The sequence below is a fragment of the Chamaea fasciata genome, unplaced genomic scaffold (genome assembly GCF_029207755.1).
Source record: "Chamaea fasciata isolate MVZ Bird 193981 ecotype frontalis unplaced genomic scaffold, bChaFas1.0.hap1 SCAF_10, whole genome shotgun sequence".
Classification (NCBI taxonomy): Eukaryota; Metazoa; Chordata; class Aves; order Passeriformes; family Sylviidae; genus Chamaea; species Chamaea fasciata.
Window position 1 is genome coordinate 21,690,002 of NW_027094095.1, and position 23,902 is coordinate 21,713,903.

At 51.2% G+C, this 23,902-nt stretch overlaps 1 protein-coding gene across 1 annotated transcript in view; it reads left to right on the forward strand.

The window, feature by feature from the left end:
• SZT2 (SZT2 subunit of KICSTOR complex) overlaps positions 1–23,902 on the forward strand; it is a 53,624-nt gene that overhangs the window by 15,252 nt on the left and 14,470 nt on the right. Inside the window, exons 13-53 of the mRNA XM_066192648.1 lie at positions 222–374; positions 726–840; positions 3,361–3,566; positions 3,959–4,183; positions 4,628–4,706; positions 5,034–5,131; positions 5,393–5,561; positions 6,026–6,140; positions 6,637–6,750; positions 7,236–7,436; positions 7,558–7,670; positions 8,198–8,339; positions 8,856–9,014; positions 9,661–9,865; positions 10,077–10,189; positions 10,647–10,905; positions 12,246–12,411; positions 12,496–12,588; positions 12,767–12,848; positions 12,967–13,248; positions 13,613–13,751; positions 13,970–14,086; positions 14,190–14,253; positions 14,613–14,798; positions 14,868–15,209; positions 15,341–15,530; positions 15,926–16,000; positions 16,155–16,293; positions 16,529–16,649; positions 16,886–17,015; positions 17,122–17,274; positions 17,388–17,490; positions 17,868–17,985; positions 18,214–18,325; positions 18,754–18,872; positions 19,349–19,513; positions 20,127–20,211; positions 22,378–22,566; positions 22,683–22,880; positions 23,250–23,419; positions 23,597–23,763. Coding sequence (XP_066048745.1) covers positions 222–374; positions 726–840; positions 3,361–3,566; positions 3,959–4,183; positions 4,628–4,706; positions 5,034–5,131; positions 5,393–5,561; positions 6,026–6,140; positions 6,637–6,750; positions 7,236–7,436; positions 7,558–7,670; positions 8,198–8,339; positions 8,856–9,014; positions 9,661–9,865; positions 10,077–10,189; positions 10,647–10,905; positions 12,246–12,411; positions 12,496–12,588; positions 12,767–12,848; positions 12,967–13,248; positions 13,613–13,751; positions 13,970–14,086; positions 14,190–14,253; positions 14,613–14,798; positions 14,868–15,209; positions 15,341–15,530; positions 15,926–16,000; positions 16,155–16,293; positions 16,529–16,649; positions 16,886–17,015; positions 17,122–17,274; positions 17,388–17,490; positions 17,868–17,985; positions 18,214–18,325; positions 18,754–18,872; positions 19,349–19,513; positions 20,127–20,211; positions 22,378–22,566; positions 22,683–22,880; positions 23,250–23,419; positions 23,597–23,763 — 6,171 coding nt within the window. The remainder of the gene's footprint in view (positions 1–221; positions 375–725; positions 841–3,360; positions 3,567–3,958; positions 4,184–4,627; positions 4,707–5,033; positions 5,132–5,392; positions 5,562–6,025; positions 6,141–6,636; positions 6,751–7,235; positions 7,437–7,557; positions 7,671–8,197; positions 8,340–8,855; positions 9,015–9,660; positions 9,866–10,076; positions 10,190–10,646; positions 10,906–12,245; positions 12,412–12,495; positions 12,589–12,766; positions 12,849–12,966; positions 13,249–13,612; positions 13,752–13,969; positions 14,087–14,189; positions 14,254–14,612; positions 14,799–14,867; positions 15,210–15,340; positions 15,531–15,925; positions 16,001–16,154; positions 16,294–16,528; positions 16,650–16,885; positions 17,016–17,121; positions 17,275–17,387; positions 17,491–17,867; positions 17,986–18,213; positions 18,326–18,753; positions 18,873–19,348; positions 19,514–20,126; positions 20,212–22,377; positions 22,567–22,682; positions 22,881–23,249; positions 23,420–23,596; positions 23,764–23,902) is intronic.

The following is a 23,902-nucleotide window of genomic DNA, read 5'->3' on the forward strand; positions in this document are numbered from 1 at the left end:
GATACAAGGGATGTGGTCTCTGCAGTGTGGAAATTCCAGTGCACTCAGGAGTGTGGCTCTCCCCAGTGCTTGATTAGGGGAGGTGCTTGTTCATTGGCTGCTGTGGAGGGAACAAGGCTGATAGACCAGTCAGAGTAGGATGGATGTAGCAGAGCCTCTGTGGGTTTTGGGGGAAGAAGTGAAACTGGAGCTCTGAAATGACTTTCTGCCCCACCCTGCAGGCCCGTGCCCAAGCACCTGCACACACCGGGCAACAATGGCCGCTACAGCACCATCCAGTGCCGCATCTCGCACTCGGCACTCACCTCCCTGCTGCGGGACTGGAGCAGCTTTGTGCTGGTGGAGGGCTACTCCTACGTCAAGCTGATCCACGGGTGAGTGGCTCTGAGGCAGTGCCATGTGGGGGATTGGGTGTGTGGCCAGACCAAGGATCTGGTTAGACCAGTATGCGGCTATGGGCCTGAAGCAGATGTTTGCAGGAGAGAATGAGACCTAGACTAGGGGCTGTGAAATCCTGCAGTTTCTGGGCTGTTCCATTGTGTTCCAAGTGCAGCCCGGAAGGAAAGGGAAGTTGACTGGTGGGTTTCTGCATGCTAAAACGGATATGTGTTACTGTCAAGTTGTGTGGGCTGTTGGGCTCTGTGGAGCAGACCTCTGCTTGCTCTGGCATGTCTGAGTAGCAGGATCCATGCCATTTCAGCCTTGTCCTAATCCCTCCTCCATAGGTCTGAGGATCTTACCCCTTCCTCCTTCTATGTGGTACGAATCATCTCCAAAGCTCCCTGCATGGTTCTCCGGCTGGGGTTCCCCATTGGCACACCTGCACAGGCCAGGAACAAGGTGAGAGCTGGCTGTCTTCTTTGTGAGGTAGGAGCAGAGCAAGAAGTTCTGAACAGGGAAATGGTGGCTAGATCACAGGCAACACTGTGGGCAGCCACCCTCTAATAAGTAACTACTATGTTAAGGTTTAGATGGGTTTGAATCTACTGTAACAGGAAGGGTCATTTGGGACAAACTTTCTTTGTTAAGTCTGTGAAAGATCTAAACCCAAAGACTCGAAGATCAATAAAGTAGCTGGTCACATGGATATTTTTCCCACTGCTTAATTCAATTGTGGGGCTTGAAATGACTCAAAGGTTATCTAGTCTATCCTTCTGACCGAAGCACAATCAATACCATCTGTAAAGAACAGCAGATACTTGTCTGACTCATCTGTAAAGGCCTCTGTGATAGATGTACTACATGCTCCCTGGGCTATCTCTTCCAGTACATGTGTATTGAATCTATTGGGCAGGGAGGAATTTAACAGTTAAAATGCAAACAATGCCCCGCGTAAGCTGTACAGGAAGAGAAAAAAATTAGTAGCTAGGAAATGTTTTCAGGATAAAAGTCTGTCAGATAGACTTTTAATAACCTTTTTGTATCAAAAGAAGTGAGCTGCCCTAGTCAGATACAGAAGGTGGAGTTACTGTGTAGACTGATTCTCCAGTTAAAATGGCTGAGACAAGTCTAAGTGTTCCTAGGTGAAACATGAGAAAGATGCCCTGCTATTAAACTGTGTGAACTTTTTAATATAAACAAGAGGTTTATCATTAAATCTAGATCACTTATCTGCATGAAAGAAATCTTTGGTTTGTCTAGCTTAGCTTTGGTGTTAGAGACTAGTCTGAGGAGAAACTAACAAACATGGGAAGGGCCATATCTTTCAAAGATAATGAACCCAGATAATACTAAATGTTCTGGCACTCTGGCAGATCTGTCCCTTCATGACTTTAGGGGATCCAGGACTTGGGCACTGGTTGCTGGGTCAACACGTGGGCTTGGTAATGCCAAGTGACAGGCTTTTTTGAAGGAGTTCCCTCTGGCAGGTGCAAATTAATATCTCTTTCATGAAGAAGGTGTGGGACAGGCACCATACCCTTCAGCTCTGGGCAAGCTCCAGATCATTGCAGCAGGAACTGTATGTAGGTCATAAATTGTATCATCCACAATTTTTTTTTTTTTTGTCTGCCATAGAGCTGATTAACTACTCAGGGTGGAGGATGGCAGTAGAACTTAGCCTGCTTTGTTTAAAGGAAGAGATTTTTGTGCTGAGCAGGTCAAATTTCCAATGCTGAAGGGAAGGAAAGCACCTCATACAGTTGACTTTCGGAAAGCTTTTTGGTGAGACTTTGTATGAGGCACAACTGTAGAACTGCAGGAATGGGGTGTCATAAAACAGAAACTGCCTTGGGAAACAAAGCAACGAAATCGAAAAAGTGCTCTGTTTCATCACAGCAGAAGCTGTTTGTGATTTTCCCAGTCTTTTTTCTAGTCAAAGGGTAGAAAACTAATTTGCAGGAAGGTAGCATGTACTGAACTGAGGAAATGTGCAGGCTGCACAAAGCTATTTCAGCCTCTGTGCTTTGGTGACACCTAAGCAGCTCAGTGGTGGCTGGAAGCCAGTATGGATAACTGCAAAACAGTAGGATTTGGGAGCTTAAACACCATTAATGATATCAATATGAAACCATGAAGGGGACCCAAGTGGCAGCACAGTACAGGAGAGAACTCTTGTTTAACGTTTGGGTTTGGGGGCATTCCTTTCCTTGACAAAGACATAGTAATGATGGGAAAAGTTACTGAAATAGTTAGTGTTGAGGAAGATGGAGAGCTGCTGTTCTTCCGTTTGCCTACAATGGTAATAAAAATTGAAAAAAAGTTGCAAAAAGATCATGAAAAGAAACCTAACCATACGAATTTCAAGGAAAACACTGGGCTATTGTGGGAATCAGATGCTGGCATGGGTAGAACTATATTCAGAGCTACTAAAAGCTAAAAAGAATAATCAGGTAATCATTGGAAAAAATTAACCTAAAAAATAACCCAGGCTCCTGAAACCTTTTGCCACAGAGGTTTGACAAATGAACGTGATAGTGGGGGAATTCATAAGACAGAGCCAGACTGTTCCCACAGCTGATATGGACTAGTTTACATTTAGTGTAGGCTGTTGAGGAGAGGAGGAGGAAAGAATGAGGGTGGGTGCTCGGACTGCATCTGTGGAGGAGCTGGCATGCAACTAATTTGTTTTTAATCTGAGTTTTGGAAAGCAACTTCTTCAGCCTTGAAATAGTCTTTGGGGTTTTTAACCTTCCTTTTGCTTTTAAAAGTACTTAAAATAGGGACCAGAGTGCCTTGTGTTATCTTGATCTTAGTCTTGCTAGTGCCTCAGAAGTAAAATGACCTTTAGCTCCTGCTCTTCTGTGTATTTAAGTAGTGTTCTGTTCTTTTGGTCAAACTCTTGTTCTAGACACTAATTTTGAGTAGTTTGTGTCTCCAGACAAAGTTGGTCATGTTTACCTTTTGCTTTTGCCATGACAGATAGTGGAAGAGTTACGGGACCGAATCTTGCAGCTGCGCTTTCCCCACAGGGTCCAGAGCAAGGAGGCAACTCCAAAAGCAAAGAGGAAAATGTTGGGCAGCAGTTCTCCCTCCAAGTCCCCACCTGTGGCTGGGGCCCAGTCGGCCCTCTCAGACAGACCCTGCCTTGTTGTGCTGCACAAACCACTGGAGAAGCTGCTTATCAGGTAGTGATGGAGTATCAGGCTGTCGGCACAGCCCCTTTACCCTACGAAGTGCAAAGGGGAAGATCTGTGGATGTTGCTGTCAGTTGTAGGGTGAGGATGCTGTGAATGAAACTGGTGCTTGTTGGGATGGGCTCAGGTTGCGTGACTGTGAGTTGCAGCAGGGATTCTTGGTGGACAGACAAATTTGTCACTCCTAATGTTATTTGATGTAGAAGGAAGTTTAGTTACTGCTGTCTGAGCAGGATCCTGTGCTGGGTCAGCCACGTTCTGCTGCTGAAAGACTCTGCCCTGGGCCCAGCAAGTGGGTTGTGAATCCAGACAGCTCTGACCCTGAAAAGAAAAAAACCCTGAATTTTTCCATGTCATCATGCCACACTTCTGCCCTCTCCTAGGTATGAGAAGCTGCCTTCTGACTATCGAGCCCCCTTCATTCTCAACCTGGAGCATCCCCCCGTGTCTGGTCCCCTCACCATGGTGGCCAATCGCACTGCCTCTTCCACCCTGGCCTCGCTGTCCCGCTACTTCTATCACCAGCGCTGGATCTGGAGTGTCCAGTCAGGGCTGGCACCAGCTGTGCCCATCACTGCTGTGGCTCAGCTCCTTTCCACACTCACAGAGTAAGTTGCACACCTGACAGGGGTCCTCTCTCCAAGCTAGTTCTGGGGTTATAGGGAAAGCAAGGTTGACCTTGTTTATTATATATATGAGACCTTACTATAGGTAACAGTTAAAGCTGCTGTGAAGAGGGTTTTGGTCTCCTGTACACAGCTTCAAGAAACACTTGGGTCAGTGCTTTACCAAGTTCTGCAACTGTAGTTGAGGAAAATGAGAGAAAATGTCCTGGGAAACGTGCAAAAGGGCAACATGTGTTATTGTGCCTGGAGTGTGCTGATCTTCACACAGGCTGTTCTAGCAGTGTCATGTCTCCCCATTCTCTGTGTTCAGCTCCCTGTCTTGAGAAGGATGGTGTTTTTGGGGTGAAGGATACAGTCATTCTTGCATTTAAAGCTTACAGTATGGGTGGAGAAGTCCTGCAGGTCTGACTTTCTCTCTGTTGCAAGGGTTCGTCTGTCAGAGGGTTTCCACTTTGCATCCAGTGGGGATGGGATTATCAACATGGTGCTGGAGCTGCCCATACAGGTGAGCCTGGGCGCTGTCCTCTTGTGGACACAGTCCCTCATTGCTGGTTCTGGGGTGGATTCACCTTCCTGTGATAGGATTTGTCATCTGCTTCTAGCACACACCCTTGACACATAGAGGGAGAAAGTAAAGCAACTTGTGGGTTGGGCATTTTTCTGCCTTCATCTGCAGTCAGAGAGCTGCTTTGTGGTAGTGGTGTGCTGCGCTGGAGGAGTCCTTGGGGTTGGGGCAAGCTTCCTCTTTCCACCACTGCTAATGGAGCTGGGTGATGGGGCTGTGCTGTGTAAGGGGGTACTGGGCATGGCTCATGCAGTGTCTCCCCTCCAGATTGATGGCTCAAGTGAGAGCAGCAGTGACAGGGAGAAGCACACCTGTGTCGTCCAGTACATCCTCTTCCCACCGCACTCTACCTCCACCAAGGATAGGTGAGGCTGCTGTTCTGCTCCCAGGGAGGGTTGGCAGCGGAGTCACGGCCCCAGACTTGCCTTTTGCAGTCAATGTGGAAAGGAGGGAGACCTCCACCATCTAGTACAGATAACCAGTTGTCCTGGGTTGATCACCAGGTCACTGGGGCTTTGCCTGCCAGTCTTGGGTTCCTGTGGCTGCTGTCACAGCTCTGAGAGGAGCTGCAGTGGGCTGCTGGCTCTGTGCCACCTCACAGGACTTTCCTTTTGACTTCCCTCCAGCTTTTCCACAGATGATGACAACGATACAGAGGTAGAGGCCATTGAAGTGGACACAGAACTGAACCTGGTCACTGAGTGCTGGGTAGAGCCACAGAGTGGCCATGTCCACAGTACTGCTGAGAACTGGAAGCACCTCCATGGCTTGCCCTACCAGAAAATACCGAAAGCGGTGAGACCCTGAAGGGGAAGGGCATGGGCTCTTTTGTGGAGGGAGAAGTGTTCAGTGTAAAGCTGCAGGTAAATACTGAGGGCCAGAAGAGATGGGAAGCTAGTCACAGAAGAGTCTTGAGATTTTTAAAAAAGGAACTGGCCATAAAAGGTTTCTTGGTTGCAGTGGATGCAATGCTGCTTTGGGAAAGCTGGAAAAATACAAATTATTTTTGAAGAGTCATTCCATTGAAGGGGGGCAAGCTGGACCAGAGCAGGGACTGCAGGTAGTACTACCAGCACTCCTCCTGAGCAAGGTGAAAACAGGCTAAAGGGCAGGTGGAGAAGGAGGGAGCAGTGAGGGAAAATAGGGCAACTCAGGGACAGGATTGTAGGTGTTCCCTCTCCTTGCTCTTAGACTCTTTTCTTCCGCATTTGTGGGTAATAATTCTGCAGCATAAACTGAGCCTTAACTGCTTACTGCAGCTCTACCCCCGGGACCTGGCATGCATCGCCACCATGCTGACCTTCGAGTACATCAGCCAGTTGTGCCAGAACAAGGAGTGGGTCTGCCCTCCTTCAGACACCAAAGCTGCTGAGGGTGAGTCACCGCCTATGTCCTAGAAAGCTTGATGGACCAACGAAGGGAGGTCTTGAACATCTCAGGACCCATAGAAGGTGGAACAGGTATTTTGACAACTTTAGACTTTGATGGCTGTGGGTCACTTTGTTGGACTTATGCTAAGTTGGCAGAGAAATGACTTCATCCTGGGAAGACCAAAAAAGTATTGAGGCTTTCTGCTTAGCCTGGAGAAGTGACAAGGTGACCTTGCTTGAGCAAGGGGGTTGATCCAGATAACTTTACCAACAGCAGTCATTCTGTAATTGTGTGAGAGGAGCTGACTTCAGGAGCAGGTGGAAGATGAGCTCACCTCTTCAGTAATAGGCATGGTGTGCCTGGGCAAGTGGTTTTATAGAAGTTGTAAAGGATGTTAAGGAAGAGTTGCTCTTCTCTCAGTTCTCAGTTTCAAGTCACAGTCCCCAGAGCAGTTTGTATAATGCTTGTTTTCTTGTGGTCCTGTTCATCTCTGTTGCAGATCCAGACATGGGGCCTGGCTTTCGAGTGCATGAGATCCCATTCCAGTTCAACCTCATGAAGCTCTTGCCCAGGTGCCAGCAGGTTGAAATGTTCTTTCTAATGCTGACAAAAGGTAGGTGCCTCTTCACCACCTGCCTCCTTGTCCTCCCTCCATGGCTATGGACAGCCTGCTTCACATGCTTGTCTTCCTGGGCAGCAGCATGTGTGCACTGCCATGCCACTTTCAGCTTGGTGCTGTTCTTCCCAGCTTTGCAGCCCCAGGGCTGTCCAGCTATATTGCTGCCTTTCCTGGGATGATAATTTGTAAGAGCTGCTTTTGAAATTGTTAAACCTAGATAGTAGCTTCATGGTGGTGATTTCTTTTGTGTACCCCCTGCATCTCCAAAACAGAGTAGCAGGGTGGGTCACTGCAGGGTAACTAATGATGCCAAAACACCAGGGCCTCCTCAGCATTCTTCAAGTCAGTCTTGCAGAGGTGTTGGGTAAATTCCTGGCTATGTGGAAGTGTTGCTTTGCAAAGGGCTGTCTCCTGAGGTTCTGGGCAGGTGGTGGCTATGGAGATGCAGTCTCTGAAGCTGCCATGGTTCTATTTTGAAGCAGAGAATGAGGAGGTGACCAAGGACTCTTCGTTTGTGCCCAATGAAATGCTACTAAACCTCTTCCATGGCTGCCTTCAGCATGACCTCAGTGACCGGGAGATCCCCATGGCTGATGCTGATCATATGGCTTTCATGGAGCAGGTTCTGCAGCGGGACCGTGATGGCCATCAACCCCCCTTCACTCTCCCTGTGATCAGAGGTGAGGACCAGGAGTGTGGCAGTAGTGACACCAGGAGCAGTGAGGTTTTTCAGGAGCCTTGCTTTCAAGTCTCATCCTCAGCTGGGCTTTCTCAGATTGGTTTCTCTGTGCTCCATTTCAGAAGAAACCCTCAAAGCTTCTGGCACCCTGGAGCAGCAGGATGCTTCTGCATCCTATCATCTTGTTGGCAGTAATGGCACCAGGGATATGACTGGCTCCACAAGTACTCTGCAGGTACTGCTGTGCTGCTGTCCTTCTCCCAAGCCCCCTCAGAAAGCAAGGCAGCAGCTGTTAAAGAGCAGGAGAGTTAAAAGGGCTGAGAAAGGTTGAAATGCAGCTGTTCTTCCCCACCTTTGGCAGCAGTTTAGGCTGTATCCTGTGGCTGAAGTCAAGTAGGAATCTAGAAGGTGTGTTCACAGTTGCATTCACTATGGGCCAAGCCTGTTACAGCAGCACTGGTACTATGCTGCAGATTGCTCTGAAACCATGGCCAGTCACTGCCTAGAGGTCAGAATTGGCCCCAGCAGAGCTGGCTAAGCATCTCCTGACTGTTGTGCTGTACTTCCTGGAGCCGGGCTGTTCCCAGAATGGTAACTTCTACAGCCAGGCTGCTCTGAGAACGTGCAGAGGTGACCAGGGTGATTTCAGCACTGTGCCAACCAGCAGGCCTGGAAGAACTTGCTCTGTGTGGCTGCTGCCTCCCTCAAGGTGGGCCTGTGCCACATGCCATGAGTTTATCCACCTTCTGCTTCTTCCATCAGAGCCTTGGCAACACGGAGCTGCCTGAGGATGATGTGACACTGAGCGACCCGATGGGGCCCTTTCCCCCTCAGTGGCGATGTTACGCCAAGCTGGTCAACCCACAGCATGTGTTCCTGACCTTCCTGCCAGCCACCTTCTCAGGTGAGGGGTCTGTTGTGGGGAGCAAAAGGAGGCAGCAGTCCTACACACCTGCTCAGGAAAACAGAAAAACCAGAATCAGCTCTTGTAGGGTCAAGACAAAATTGAATAGTAGAGTTCATGCAGTCTTTTTGTACCACGTGGCCAGGAACAGAAGAGTGCTGACTGTTGAATGTCCTTCTCTTCTCTCATGGTGTGGTGCTGCCCACACAGGGTTTTCAGGTGCGGGATGTGGTGTTGAGTTGTTTGCTAGCTGCAGCCATTTGGACTGTTTTCCCAGTGGGGTTGTTAATGGGTGGATTAAGGAGATAGCTAATGGGATGGTCTGGGAGAGTCCCTGCTTCTGGGCATTGGCACTGGTCTGGCTTCCACTGAGCCACTGGTGAAGGCTGCTAGGCTCAGGTGAAGCTGCTTCTACACACAAAGAGGTAGCAGGAAATCTGCTCTTTTGGGAATGTAGATTGAGGGGTTAAGCTGTTCTCACTGGACAAAGGATGATTTTATTTTCTTTTTCTCCAGATGTACAGAAGCTGATGGCTTGTGGGTTGGACAAATCTCCAAAAGATGAGAGTCGATCTGGAGAAGATACCGTGGGACCTGTCTGTGCAGAGCGAGTCAGGGTTGAAGAAGGGGATGCTGCAGTGCCATTACCAACCCTCAGCATAACACCAGCCCATGGTACTGACAGCATCTTGTTAAAAGTGCTGTTCTTGCTATTCTTGAGTGTACTGGTGAGCAGATTAAAGCAGGAGGAATAACAGGCTCCTGTAACCTGGCAGCTCCTGCCTGGCAGTCAGCAGAGTCAGGACAAGAGGCACAGTGATGTTTATGGGGGCATGAAGTAGTGTAATGCAGGTTGGGTGCCCACGGCCTAAGGTTGGTTCCTTGAGGACAAGGAGGTTGCAGGTAGACAGAAGCTACTAGGAATGGCAGTAGTGGGCTGCACTGGAAAGTCAGTGTCTCTCGTTTCACGATCCAGACAGGCACTGTCAGCAGCACATGGTCTTAGGGACAAGGGCACAGATGTTGAGGTCTATGGGATTTGATTCCACAGCCCCTAGGGCAGATCAGCCATGCTCGCAGTGAGGATGTAGGGTTGTGCTGCTGCAGGACATAGTGGTGGTGGTGATGAGCAGTCATGGCTGTAAAGGGGGTAGAAGTGGCCAAAGCACTGGGCTGAGTGGTTGGGTGCTGGGTGATGATGAGTGGTGAGAAGCTTGAAAAACCAGTATCCCACTGTGGTGCTTCTGTGAGAGCTGTGATGTTTCAGACCGAGAACGAGGAACCATCAGAGACCTTTACCTTAGAATTGTTTCTTTTGCAGAAGTGAGCCAGGACCCTGGGGAGCAGAGTGGCCCCTCAAGGAGAGATGTGCACATCTCCTTCTGCCGCCAGAACTCGCAGTCTGAGCTGGGCGAGTGCCGTCGATTTCGCTGCCCCATTTACATCTACAGCTGCGCTCTGGAGCTGTTGCGGGAGCAGCTTGTCAGCCCACGGGCACACCGTCCTCCTCGGGACATCTTCTTCAGGTAATACCGACCATACTTGGTACCTAGACAAAAAACAGAGGAGTTTCCTTGACAAGAGGCTGGCTCTGGTGCTGTATTCTTGGCTTGGCCTCTCTGCCTTATATCAGCCACTGCCTGTGCATGCCCTAGGCTCTGATTTACTGGCACCAGAGCCATTTGCAGTCTTAAATGTGCTCTGTTGATACTAAATGCTGTGGTTCCTCTTTTCCAGGTCCCAGTCTCTAGAACGCCCTCCAGCTGCTGCTTGGCTAGACCACAAGCACAAGGAGTTGGTGACTTACTGCACGCTACTGCAGGAGCACTCCCACCAGTGCTTTGTGAAAGGTGAGCAGCAGCACAATGGGACCTGTGGCAAGGTTGGGGTTGGGCCCTGGATCTTCTTCTAAGAAAGCAATGTCTCATTTTCCTTGTGATCTTACTCCAAGTAAAGGGAGGAGCTGTGGGACTGATGTACCACCAGGAGGCATTTAAAGATGTTTCTGTGCATTCCCCATGGGCCTTGCAGAGGCTGTTCCCAAACCTGTGGAGTGCTGTGAAGGAGCATCCCTTCTTTGATGCCTTCCTCTCCCCTTCAGGGTGACAGGTGGGCACTCAGGTGTCACCCAAGCCCAGGCTAACATGTAGCATTAGGTGTCCTGGCTGCCTCCTGTCTCCCAGCACCAGCACTGACTCCAGCTCTGTGCTGGGACTTGGTTAAGATCCAGATGTGGCTGCTGCCAAACTCCACAGCCTCACACCCTTGGGATGCCATGGGATGCCCAAGCACTGTATTTATCTCTAGGGCTGTTCAAGACCCTTCAGCAGTCACACAGCATCAGCTCCCAGGACCTGCTTACTGCCATGGACTACTGTGAGGAGCTGCTCCAAGAGATTGATATCACCAACTTCCTGCTGACGGTGTGCAGCCACGTCCGCTCCTTCCGAGAGAGCCATCAGCATTTCCATACACACTCCAAGACAGCCAGCTTCCAAATGGGCAGCATAGAGCAGGAAGAGGAACAGAGCTCTAGGGAACGAGGTGTCTTGGTCTCTGAGTCAAGGTAGGGACCCACTTCAATCTTGCTTCTGTTCTTAGCATCGTGCCAGGACAAATCATTTTTCAAGCATCTTTCCATGCCTGCTCGAAGGAATGCTGTAAGGTGGAGTCTAACAGCCACACAGAAGAGCAGATACTTACAGTGAGATATCCATCATGATGTCCACCAAAACACTCTATTTTTTGCAGTCTCTGGTGACATCAATCCTTTCTTTCTCTTGTAGTCTTGGCTCATTACTGTCCCATCTGGCCTGAGCTGGAGGGCGGCTTGTCTGCAAGCCTGCAAGACTTGTTTCTGGAGAAATTATGCATCTCCTGCTGTTTGACTCATTTGAGCTTGCTGTTGACTCTGGTGTAAATGACAACTTTGTTATTCTTTTCTAATTAATGAAGTGTCTCTATTTTTAATTAAAACTCTGGAAAAAATGCACAAGAGAAACACCAAGGCAGAATGGAAATATGCTAAACTTCTGTCCTATTCCTTAGGGTATTTATGAGGTTTGTATCTCCTCTGAAAGCTTAAGGGGGAAAGAAGTGCTATGCCTTAGTGTCTGTCAAAGAAACATTAAGTCCTCTGCACAGTTCCTTTATGTGAATTCACTAGCATTTGTTTGGAATCTCCAATGCTATGTCATCTTATACTGTAAGATGTATACTGTGAGACTGTGATTTTGAAAAACTCTGTGTTTAAAAAGTCAGGTGACTTCAAGTGCTACTTTCCGCAAGAAAAACTGTGCCAACATTTTTTTGTTTATAAGATATAATGAATCACCTATCCAAATGCAAGTTGCATTACTCTTACTAAAGAATGTATAGCTTGTGACACATTGGACCCAAATCTGACGTATCTAATTTGAGTGCCAAGGGAGTACTTTGACCAGTCAACATCCCACTCCCCAGATTGCTTTTCCTGAGTTTTAGGGAATAATTCTGTCATGAAGATACTGAGTGAGCATAGGCTTGAGCTTTGCTGCCCAGACAATGGGGTGCTGGCATGGTGGTATTTGCTGTGAGGTGCCCTGAACTGGCTGCTGGCAGTTCAGGTTGCTGCAAGACTGTCCCTGTAGTCTGTGTCTCTGTTTCCCAGGCAGGGTGTGCAGTGTGGTGTACAGACATGGCAATGTGATCAGCATGGTTGAACTACCTCAGGCCTGGCTGCAGACAGCATGAGCCGTTATCTGGGCACATGGGTGGCTGCTGGGCTGTGGAGTTGTGGGTGTTCGGATTGTGTTGACACAGATGAAGTTTGGGGAGCTGGGAGGTGGGATACTGGCAAGATGGATAACACATAAAACTTGTTTTGTTTCTTGATCTACCTGTCTGACCTGTCCACAATCCTGTCAGTGCTGAAATGGAAGACTACAGCGAGCAGGACTCCCATCACATTGCCAGCCCCACAGAAGAGCCAAAGAGCAGCGTGGGCACCGGCTGCTGTTCAGAATTTCCCCTTTCACTGCTGGAAATTGGACAGCCCTGCCAGGCACACCCAGACTTACATAAAATTATCCAGGTGAGGAATGTGCAAGCTTTACCTGGCTTCAACAGGAGGGTGTAGAGTAGGATGTCTGCTTCATACTTGGGATTTCTCTTTTAGGAAAAATTCCTGGAAATTGGAAGTTTACATTTCAAGCCAGTGCCATCAAATCCTCACTATTTCTTCTACTGCCCACCATCAGCCAAGAAAGAGGTAGGCATGGGGCTGTCCTGGCAGGCACCTGATCCTTGTGGAGTAGCTTTTCTTGGTGTCAAATCTGGATTTGGGGCTGGCAGACCCATGGGTAGACTTAGTCCCTGGAGCTCCCATCAACAACCTGAGGTATTGCCTGGCATGCTTCTAGTGTGTGCCCTTTCTCTCTCCATCTCAGGAAGAGGCATCTCGGGATCAGGCAGACAGGAAAGGCAGTGAGGACATGGAGGCATCAGAGGCAGAAATGGCAGCTGAGGAAGGTAAAATTTGCTTGCTCTGTCTTGGAAAAGAAAATGTCTGTCCATGTGCTGATGCCTTTCAGAGCTAGGTCTCTGGAGATGTGGACCTGGTTTGCTGACAGGGAACCTGTATCCACAGGAACTGTGTCTGGATGCTGCATTGCCACAGAGAGCGACCCAGAGCTGGAGGTGGAGTACCGTGAGAAGCTGGAGCATGAGTTCCCAGACACAGATTCCCTCTCTGACTCCAACACAGTGAACCAGGATGATGACTCCTTCAGTGTGCTGGGAGGGGACTCACTCAATGAGCAAGAGTTCCTGGAGCAGGAGATGCCCCCACTCTTTGTGCACCTGACCTGCTCAGTGAAGCTGCGTAGCCAGCACAGCTCCATGCCTGTGCAGTCCCTGCCAACTTGTCTAGGTAAGAACAATTCTTGCTGGGAGGCTAAATGGCAGTAGGGCTTCTGTCAGGTCCCTGCTGGGTGAACAGCCCCTGGAACAAACATGCTGGGTCTTACACAGCAATTTCCCTGGACCAGCCTTCCCTGTAAACCTCCAGGGTTTGCCATCATCAGACAAGGGCTTTTTCACCAGGTCTCCCACTTGCTGTGGGATTGGTCATGGAAGGTTGAAAGGATCATAGAAGATGATGGTGGTCTTCTTGAGCCTGTCCAGGTGTGTGTGACAGCCACCTCTTGCAGTCTCTGTACTTGCCACCAGCTGGGGTATGTGTGTAAGCAGAGATGTTCATTGCTTGAGTCCCTTAGTTTGTGATCTCTTCTCAGGGGAAGTTCTGGGCTGCCTGGAAAGCTGCCAGGGCTTGAACACCATTGACTTAGGGGACCTCTGCGTGACCCTGGACATCTTTGTGTTGACACTGCCCCTGGAGATAGAAGTTGTGAATACAGACATCCTCCACAACAGGTAGGTGGAAAGAGGCCCAGTCACCCTCCCTGTGCTTGCCCTAGCCAGTCATTCTTGGCTTATCTCCATGTACTGAGACTTACGATTCTTCTTCTCACAGAGCCTGTCATGGCCTTAAGAAAACTAAAATATTTCCTATATAGGCTCACCTTATATAGAGATCTGTGTCTGTTTATCCTCTGGCTCCAATGCTCAGGCTGCTCTCTCTCCTGTGACAGATGCACCTCAGAGAGCAGCGTGTCCTTCACGCGCTCTCCAGGGCAGCCATCGTCTTTCCGCTCGGATGAGGATATCATGCACAACCTGGAACGGCTCCCGTCCACTGGAGATGAGAGGTATGGCACTGCAGGTGTAGCAAGCCCCTCACTGGTTCCTTTTACTGCCTGATAGCTGCACAAGTGAGAAGGACTGGTTGATTCTTTGTCTCCTCTCTCCTAGGCACCCTGCCCTTTCCAACCTCCCTGGAGTGCACAGGCAAGCTATTGAAGCCACTATGAACGAGGTAAGCCAGATTTGCTTCCCTGCTTTCAGCTAGGGCACACAACTGCTGTTCCACACATCCTAGCCCGCTCCAAGCTGCACCTGTCAGCTGAACTGACTGTTAGGCTTTACTGGTGTCACAAAGGCTGTTAGCCTTGTGGTTCCCAAAAGTGTGGGATTACTCAGAGAAAATTCTTGCTGCAGTTGGGGTGGGTGAGGCAGAGCTGTCTTCTAAAAGGCCTTTCCTTAGGTACCTTCAGAAGAGGGGGATGTGGCTGATGAGACAGGCTGCCTTCATCCTGTTGGGGCTTGGGTGAGAATTGGGGCAGGCTTGCCAACACAGCTCACCTGGATGTTGCTCTGTGTCCTTGCTCTGCTCAGATTCGCTGGCTCCTGGACGATGAGATTGTGTCAGCACTGCGTCACTCGCAGGTCATCAGCACCTCCATCCTGCACAGGGTGGCCACCCACATCTATAACTCCAAGGGCCGGCCCAGCTGCCACAGCGAGGTGGTGCTACTCCAGTTTGTCTTTGGGCCTGAGCACTCTCTGGAGAAGTTCAAGGAGGTAAAGAGAAAGTCCTGAAGATAGCATGATGCTTTGATAGCAGGATGCTTATTCTTCTCTGTGTTGCAGGAGTTCAGAAGAATGGCTCTGCCAGGCTATATGCTGAATGCAGAAGGCAATGACTACCACTACATCTCCATCAGCCGCCTGCACTCCAGGAGGGCTGCTCCAGACCCTTCAAGGACACCCTGCTTGCAGCAGCCAGCTGGAGGGGGCACCAGGACAGGCCTGGGCCAGGCAGGCCAGGAGGGGAGCAGTGAAACAGAGGCAGAAGGCTCCGAGCTGTTACACCGCACAAGCTGTGTCCTCCCAGAAGAAGGCCGGGGTCTCTGGGAGTGGCCAGAGAGTGAGACACGAATTGTGCCAGACACAGGGAACCCTGCAGGTGGAGGCAGCCACACACAGAATGAGGTGAGAAGCACTGAGCAATCTGTTGGTGAGAAGGTGTGGGACACTGGTAACAGAATGTTACCAGAAGGATGATGCAGTTTTTTTTCAGTGCCTGTTTTTCTGGTCATTTTTGTGACCTTTGCTTTATGCAGGCTCCAGGAGATATGCTGAGACTTGATCAAAGCAGAACACCAGGCCAGGACTCCATGGAAGAGGCAGTTCCAGAGACAACCATACAGTCATTGCCATCATCATCCTCTGAAAAGGGGAACAGTGAGAAGTCACCATTGGTGACACCATCTGCAGCAAGCCTGTCTGAGTCTGTAACACAGGGCAGGGAAGGTAGGAGCTGCAGTGTGGTCAGGATGTACCTCAACATCAGAAACTTCTAAGGGAAGAGCCAGTTCTGGCTGTGACATATGTATTATAACTGCTCCTCCTGTTCTTGTCCCTAAATACCCACATTGGTACCCAGGACTTTGGTCTCTTCCTTGCCAGGGTGCTGGCAATTCAGTGCTTAACAGTACCCAAGATACTGTGCTGCTGCACTGATATCCCTAATGAGAATGCAGTTCCTGGTGACTTCAGTAATGGCTGTGAGAGCCCCATTCCCCAGCACTGCCTCCCCATGGCCGGCGCAGCCTGATTGTCCTGTGGCATGTTGTTTCTCCAGCGGATGGGGCATGTGATGGGGCTTAGCAAGTACTTCCATGGTCAAACCCCCCTTCTCTCTGTAGGCTCCAGCAGGCAGCGTCCCAGCCGCGTGCAGAGCCTTGTGTCAAGCCAGGGCAGCATGGACTCTGACCATCTGGGTGAGTCTGCCAGGGCAGGGGGGATGACAATGTGTGGTGGCACTGATAGTGACACACTGCAGGGTCTGTGTGCCTGGGCAGGGTTTGTGAGTGGCTGCCCTGCCCAGGGAGGAGGTTCTGGCAGGCCTAGGCCTGAAGTGAGGATGCATTGCAGGTTATGATGGGGGAAGCAGTGACTCGGAGTATGAGGAGGCATTAATGAGTGACCAGGAGCCCAGGTGTCCCCTTATGCCGGATTTCTGGCTCATCATAAAAATCCATCAGGACCGAGTGGAGGTTTATTACCACACACGGTAAGGAGGGTCCCCTGTCTGACCACTGCCTCGCTGCACTGTGACCTTGTTGCCACTCACTCATCTCTGCACAGGATCTTTTCCCTGCCCAGTGTGGGTGGGAAGTTGCAGGACTAGATTGGTGCTCTCTAAGGGGAAAACTGCCATCCTTTCCCACTGTGTTCCTGCTCCCAGCACCCAGTGATGGGCATTGTCCAGGTGCCCTGCTGACCCCATCCTCCCTTTCTTTATAAAGCAGCCTGAGTGTGGAGAAGGCAGCATCAACAGAGACAGAAGAAGAGCAGCCGGGGGAGTGCCAGAGTCTCAATCAAGTGGTGGTGAAGAAGATCAGTGAAATCTGCAGGGTTGTCAATCAGGTAATAAGAGGGCACAAACAGAGCTGCCAGTGAATACATGGCTTAGATGTGAAGGGACTTCTGGAGGTTATCTAGTCTGAACTCAGCTCAGAGGAGGGCCTGAGGAGTCAGTTCAGCTGGTAGAGTCTCAGCTTGGAGGGGTCATAGGAAAAGGGACTCAGTCTGGCCCTAAACACTTCTTGCTGTCTTCCGTGGCTGTGCAAGCAACAGAGCCAATCTTTCCTCATCCTTTGCAGCGCTTACTGCTCCAGGACCTGCATGACAGCCACATATGCAACTCATTACTGGTGGCAGAAAGTGAGGAGGACATCTGGAAGAGTGAAACACCCTATACTTCATACAGGCAGCGTGTGATGCCCACGGATGGTATGGATATTCCTTTGGCCATGCCTCAGCTGCAGTGCTACACAGATGCCTAAGAAGATGTTAACTTCCATGCTGGGGCCCCAGCTATGTCCTGTGTTCTTTACAGATTACTCTGTAGAGGAGAGCTACCAGCCCCGGGACTACCTGGCTGCCACCATGCAGTTCATGCCAGGGCACTTTGCTTGTGAGGTGGTGTGGAGCACACTCATCCACGTGCATTCACGCCTCAAGATGGGCCCCAACATGGGGGTCTCACGAGGTAGGTATAGCCCAGGTTCCCTCCTGTTTGGCGTGTCAGGAGTCCAGCTGCTGGCTGGATTGGCACTCCAGAGAAGGGTTTGTGGGATAGCTAATACCCCACATTGCCCACAGCTATCCAGGCACTTCGCTCGGTGCTCAACGCCTTCTCTGTGGTGAACAGGAAGAATATGTTTGTCTACCAGGAACGTGCCACTAAATCTGTTTTCTACCTCCGGTAAGAAGCCAGTGTGACTTGTTGGCCTATTGGCCTTGCTACATGTGTTACACCACACTGAGAGCTCCTTGGGACAGAAAGTGTCTGCCCAGCCTCAGGGACAGTGTTGTGACCCAAGCAGCAAATATGTGATTTCTGATGAGTCAGTCACATCAAGCCAGGGTCGTCCTGCTCTCCCTGTGCTAAGCCTTTACATGGGAGGAAAAATAATGGCTTTTTTGAGGGAGCCAGAGAGCAATTTTTCCCACAAACTCCATATTCTAAGGACTAATCCCCACCAAGTGCACAGGGGAGTCAGGAAGATTTGGATCTTCTGTGGATGTATGATGCTGTCATCCTTGGGAATGGAGGCTGACATGCCTTTCTCTTGTATTCAGGCTGACTGAAACCACCCACAGTGGGAAGGTGTGGGAAGCAGAGAGCAGCCTTAGTGCATCATCTCGCTCGCTGGCACTGACTCGCAGCCAGGAGCCCATTTACACTGAGGATCTAATGGTGAGTCTCCTGCTCTCTGCGAGTGGACATGGGTGCTCATGGTCACAGGAGTGGAGGGAACTCAGTAGTTCCAGCAACCGGGATTTTATGTGGGGTAAAACTTACTGTAGATGTGTGGAGTGGGGCAGCAGTGGGTGGCGTCTGCCTGACCCTGCTGACAGCCTGGGACAATGATGGATCTAGAATTCATATGAAACTATTTCCACATGGCTCTTTCTGTTTCTGCAGGGTTCTCGTTCCTCTCTGGATACTGCCTCATGCCGTAGTGTGGACTCTGCCCGCCCTGTGGGACAGATAGACAGACACATCCAGCTGATGGTCCATGGTGTCGCCCCAGCAGGTATGTGTTATAGCACCTGGCAGCAGAACTGTGCTGATAAAGCACAGGAACTAAGCTCTGCTCCCTGCCCTCTTTGCTTGAACAGAGAGGAATCTCCCTCCTAAGCAAACAGCTCTTCCTTAGCCCAGAGCTGCTCTCTGCTCTGTGTGGGTGAAAATATAAGGAAAGGATCCATAGCCCACAATGAAACCTCCTGCAGACCTGGTGCAGGAGTGCATCTGCCTTTGCCTACTGCACCAGCAGTCTTTTATGATCATAAACCCATAGAAAAATATGTCTGAAGAGACTGATCGTGGGGAAAGTCATGTCCCCTGTGGGAAGTGAGTGTGAGGATGGTACCTCCTGAACAGGGAGGGAGGGAGGGGTGCCTGTAGTCATTCTTACCGGATGGGGTGAAAAAGCTACTTGTACCTCTGCTCACTTGTCAGGGCCTGAGATCACAGATGAGCTGGTGAAAGTGCTGCGCAGACGCCTGGATGAGGCCACCCTGGATATCATCACTGTCATGCTGGTGCGGAACTGCAAGCTGACCCCAGCAGATGTGGAGGTACCTCACTGGCTAATCTGCTCTCTTCATCCCAGAGCACTTTCCTACATTTTGGCCTGTCTCAGCCACTCCTGCCCCAACAGGAACAGTTTGCTACATCCTGTTCCCTGCTCTAGTGCTTGGTCAGGCTAGCATTCACCGAGGTGTATACTGTGTGGGTGTCAGGGTAACTGGGAGATTCCCTCTGCTGGGTTTGCAGCACAGCAGGACTTCCCTGTGCCCTCCTTCCTACACCTTGGAATGAATGTCTCCCCACATCTTGGCGCTGTCCTGGGCAGGGCCAGGAGTTGGACTTTGATGATCCTTGTGGGTCCCATCTAATTCAGGATATTCTATGATCTGTCTCAGGGCACTGTCTAGGGTTCTGCCCACCACCCTTCCCCCCTTGCAGAGCCAACTGGCCTCATTTTTATCAGTATTAGAGCCCCAGGGCAGCCTGCTAGTCCCAGCTGGGTTTTAAAGCCTCCTGTGTGCAGTTTATCCAGCCCCCCGGGACGCCGCCCACAGAGGTCCTGCAGTTCTCCCTGCCGCCCTCTGCCCTGCCCTGGCTGCACGCCGTGGCCTATTACCTGCGCCAGAACCTGCTCATCTTCCTGCACACCCCCAAGTACACCGACAGCAACGTGGAGCACCACTTCAAGGTGAGGAGGGCTGGGGTTGGGACAGCAGGCTGCCCAGCTTCTACCTGCTGCTGGGGCATTTGTTGGGGCAGCTCAGACACCATGTTGCCAGCTCTGCCATGGAGGGTTAGGGAGAAACTGACACTAAGTCCTGAGGCCTGGGGGAGTTTTACAGGACTGAGCACATCCTGATTAGCCCGGACAGGCCATGCTTTCATGACAGGCAGTCACTGTGCAAATAGCAGCAACCACAAATCTCATGCCCATAGTCATCTCTCAGGAGCATGGGAGAAGACCCCCTTTCAAAGCTGAACTTGGCTTCTTGAATGGCTCCCTCAGATCTAAGGACTGAAATATCAGGATTAATAAAAACTTGGGAGCAGCTACCCACCCCTTAGCATGGCCATAGTAAAGACAGAGGGTGAGGCCAGATATGTAGTGGCACATAACTCTGTATATGCTGTAAGGGGTTCCTTCACCCTAGCAGTGGTGAAGGCTGTGTTGGCAAGTGTTTTGAGTAGGTCTGGATTTGATTCTACAGGTCTGGGGATGAGCTCTGCATATACACAACTGCCTCTTTCAGGTTAAGGCAAATTCTCTAATCTGTGTCAGTATTCTTCCTTGTTCTCCTTAGCACTACTTCAACCACAACGGGAGCATCCCTGACCAGGATCTCTATTTGTACAACAAGCCGGGTGGCCAAGGCACTGGTGGAAAAGGTATTATGCTCAATTCTTCTGAAACAGAGTATGGGACTGTGTTTTGGGGAGGTGTTGCCCATGCTGGAGAGCTGTGAGTGACTGAGGAGGGCCAGTGCTGAGGGAGCGTGTTCCTCTGTGGCTGGAAGGTGGGTAATGTGTGTGCCTGAGGGACTGCACACCTCTGCATGTGTGGCAGAGCAAACTGAGGCCCCCAACAAAGCAACTATCTAAGCTTGACCTATTGCTGCAGGAAGCAGCTCTAGACACAACGAGACCTCAGTGTGGGACAGAGAGGCTCCATGGGGCTGGAGGTGGGAGCAGTTGTGGCAGAAGCCTTGCTGCAGAGAGAAATCTGGCTGCGTGGAACTGAGTGTGGGCTGTGTGGGCAATGTCCTTGCTTTTTTCTCTTTGACTGCTGGAGAAGTGATTGGATAGGGCCCACCCTGCAGCAGTTGTCATGTCACATTTTGTCCAGGCCGTGTGGTCTGTCACCTGGCCATTGTGTGTCTTGTGCCCCTCGTGCCTGTTTGAATGTTCTTCTGTTATGTAGGTACCATGTCGGACCTTGTGCAGCACCTCTTTCCACTCTCACACTTCCAAGGTAGCACCCATGGCTCCAAGTATTATTCCATCTCCTTTTCCTGTGCAGCTCTGTGGTCCCAGCTGTTCTTGTTTTCCCTGTGTTGTGGCTTCAGCTCTGACTCCTGTGTGTGTTTGTATGTGTGTGTATCCATTTAGCTGAGCCCTATTTCTTGCCAGCTGGATAAATGAGCAAAGAGAACCTGTTGCCCTGAGGTGGCAGCTCAGCGATTCCCAGCTGCCAAGGGTCCCTGTTAGCTTGCAAGTAGTGAACTCCAAAATCCTACATCTTTCTTCCCACAGGTCCTGGGGAAGACAGGAGTCCTGATGTTTCAAATGTCATTGATGCTCCAGGGTGTAGCATCATCACTCTCCCAGTGGCTATGCCCTGGTGTGGGGTGTTCCTTTGCTTAGCTGGAGTGGCCAGGCACCATTAGATGGGTGCTTCGTATTTCAGTGAGCCTGCATCAGAGGGGGCTCAGAGTCCCCCACACATGGGAGATAACAGTTCTCTAGCACCCCACCTCCAGTGCATCAGGCAGTAAGACCCTTGGCAGCTCTTGCTGATGTCCTCATTCTATAGCTCCCGAACTCAGATTTTGAGTTTCTTAGCTGTTTTTTAAATCCGTGATTTAGTGGTTTGATTTCAGCTCCTCCATGCTCCTGGAAGCCTTGTTCCCTGCAATGTGGGGTAGAGCCTTTCTGCTCATTGGGCAGGGGCAGGCTGCTGACCTGGCCTGCTTGAATTGCTGTTGCTCTCATGTCCTCAGCTCAGACAGACTGAAGCAGAGCAGAGGTACAGGAATGGATGTGATAGGGAAGTGTGCCAGAGGCTGAAGGGGCTGAGTGTGGCAACTTACCCAGGGCTCACAGCACGTGGGCTGTGAGGCAGGAAACACACAGCTGCTCTGCAGCTCAGAAGTGTCCTGTTGTGCATGTGTAGGGCTCAGTATAGAGAGCCAACAGACAGGGTCTGAATTCTTCTCTGCAGTGACTCCAGGCTAGTCCTAAGTGTGAGCCTGCCTTGTCCCCAGTCCTGCCTGGTTGGAGTGCACGGGAAAGGTGCCAAATCTTGTTCAGGTGTACAGTGAGGAGGGGGCTGTGAGTGTAATCTGCAACAAGGTGTCATATCTGCAGGGACTCTGCATCCTTTGCAGCCTGGAGGGGGCTGCTGAAGAGTGTCTGGGCCCTGTACTCTGTCTGTTAAGAGGACAGGAATGGTGAGCCCCATCCTGGATCAATCTGCATAAAGGCTCTCCTGGTTCAAATGGAGATACTTTCCTTTTGCATGTGGTGCTGGACAGCCCAGGAAGCTCCTGCAGGGCAAGGTGAAATCTGCTGTGACTCTACAGAAGAGAGATTCTTGGAATGATGCGGACACCCTGTGCAAGACCCCATGCTTCTTACCCTGGCTCCCCACAGGCACAGCTAGCCTCTGCTTCCCTGGCTGCCTTCCCTCCTGTGGGCCCTGCCTGCCACGTGACACTGTGCAACTCAAGTGGTGACATGATGGTCCCAGCTGCTGGGTGGCAAGGTGTAGGCAGGCACTGTGGGGGAGTCCTTGGTGCTGTGTTGATAGAGGCTATCTCGGATTCTGCCCCGCAGGAATCGCGTGCATTGCACTGACATTCGTGGATGAGCACGGCAGCCCCACCTTGCTGCCCCATGGGGAGAGGCCTGACCCTCTGAAGCTGTCTTCCCCCTCACCCATCGTGGGCCTGCTGCAGGACAGCGACTTTGAAAGCCTCACAGCCGTCAGCAGGCACCAGCCAGGGGCTGACCCCCTGCCTTCAGGTGGGGAGTTGGCCAGCAGCTGCCAGTTGCCTGCAGCCTCCACTTCCCCTGGGATACCTCCGAGGGCTGGTGAAGGCAGGCTTGAAGAGCCATGCAGAACTACCCTTTCCCCACAGAGCCTTGCGTGCTGGTGCGCCTGGATATCTGGGAGAAGGGCAACATCAGCCTGCTGCAGCTGTCAGAGAAGCTGCGCGGGGCCCTGCGTCACGCGCTCTGCGATGCCGTCATGGAGTTCCTTGTGCTGCCTGCCCCACTGTGCGTGGAGGCCACCTGCCCCCTGAGTGCTGCAGATCTGGAGGACCTGAGCTCTGCAGGTAAGAGCCTGGTCAGGATGGCCACCTTGGGCCTCCACCCAGCCTTGCTCCTCCTGCCTGGCCTGCAGGAGCTTGGCTGTGCGGGGGGGAATCTGGTTGGGTGGGCAAGGAGGGAGGGAGGTGGGCAAGGAGCTGCTCTCACCTCTGCAATATGTGTGGTCTGGTGTCCTGGGGAGGAAGCATCATAGACATTGGTGTTGGAAGAGATATTTAAGGGTCTGTCTGTTCCCCGAGACTGAATCCGCTTTGCTGGATGTTACTGATGGCTCTTTCCCTTCTGTCCAGTCAGGCTCTGACCAGACACGATGGAGTACCCAGCAGCTCTGCAGGGGGAGGCTCTGCAGAGTCTGATTTGCTTTGTCTCCCCAGGAGGCCTAAGGAGGACCATGTCAGAGACCAAGGGCCTGGCCCTGGCCAGTGCGGGGCCTGGTAGGAGCTGTCCTCCACCCCTGCACTTCACCTCTGCACCTTCACCAAGCTCTGGAGAGCCAGTGACACCCACAAACAAGCTGGGACGCCGCAGCTTCTGGGACATGCTGGTAATGTTGCTGCAGGAACAGGGCCTGTAAGGTCCTCACGGTGTGTCAGGCCACAAGGAATGGACAGTAGGGATTTGGCTGGGGGTGGGAAGCCAGGCTTGCAGCAGGGACTTTGAGGTCAGAGAACTGACTGGGCTGTGTATGTGCACAGCATTAACTTACCCCTTTCTCCCCTAGAGCAAGGCAGAGTCCTCGGAGCTAGGCAGCCCCAAGACTACTGATGACATTGTGCTGGAGAGGCCAGAAGAGGCTCGCACGAGACGGCGGCACAAGACAGAGAACGTCAAGCAGCACCTGAGCCAGGATCGGGCCACAGCCACAGCTGAACTGGAACAGGCACAGAGGCAAGCACAGCCTGCAGGCTGGACAGCCAGGATGTTGTTCCCTTAATCTGCTGTACATTGCTCTGCATCCTGATGGCCTCAGGCCACATTCTTTTTCCTTGTAGTTTCTCCCTTACACAGGCGGTTTAGGAAAGCTGCC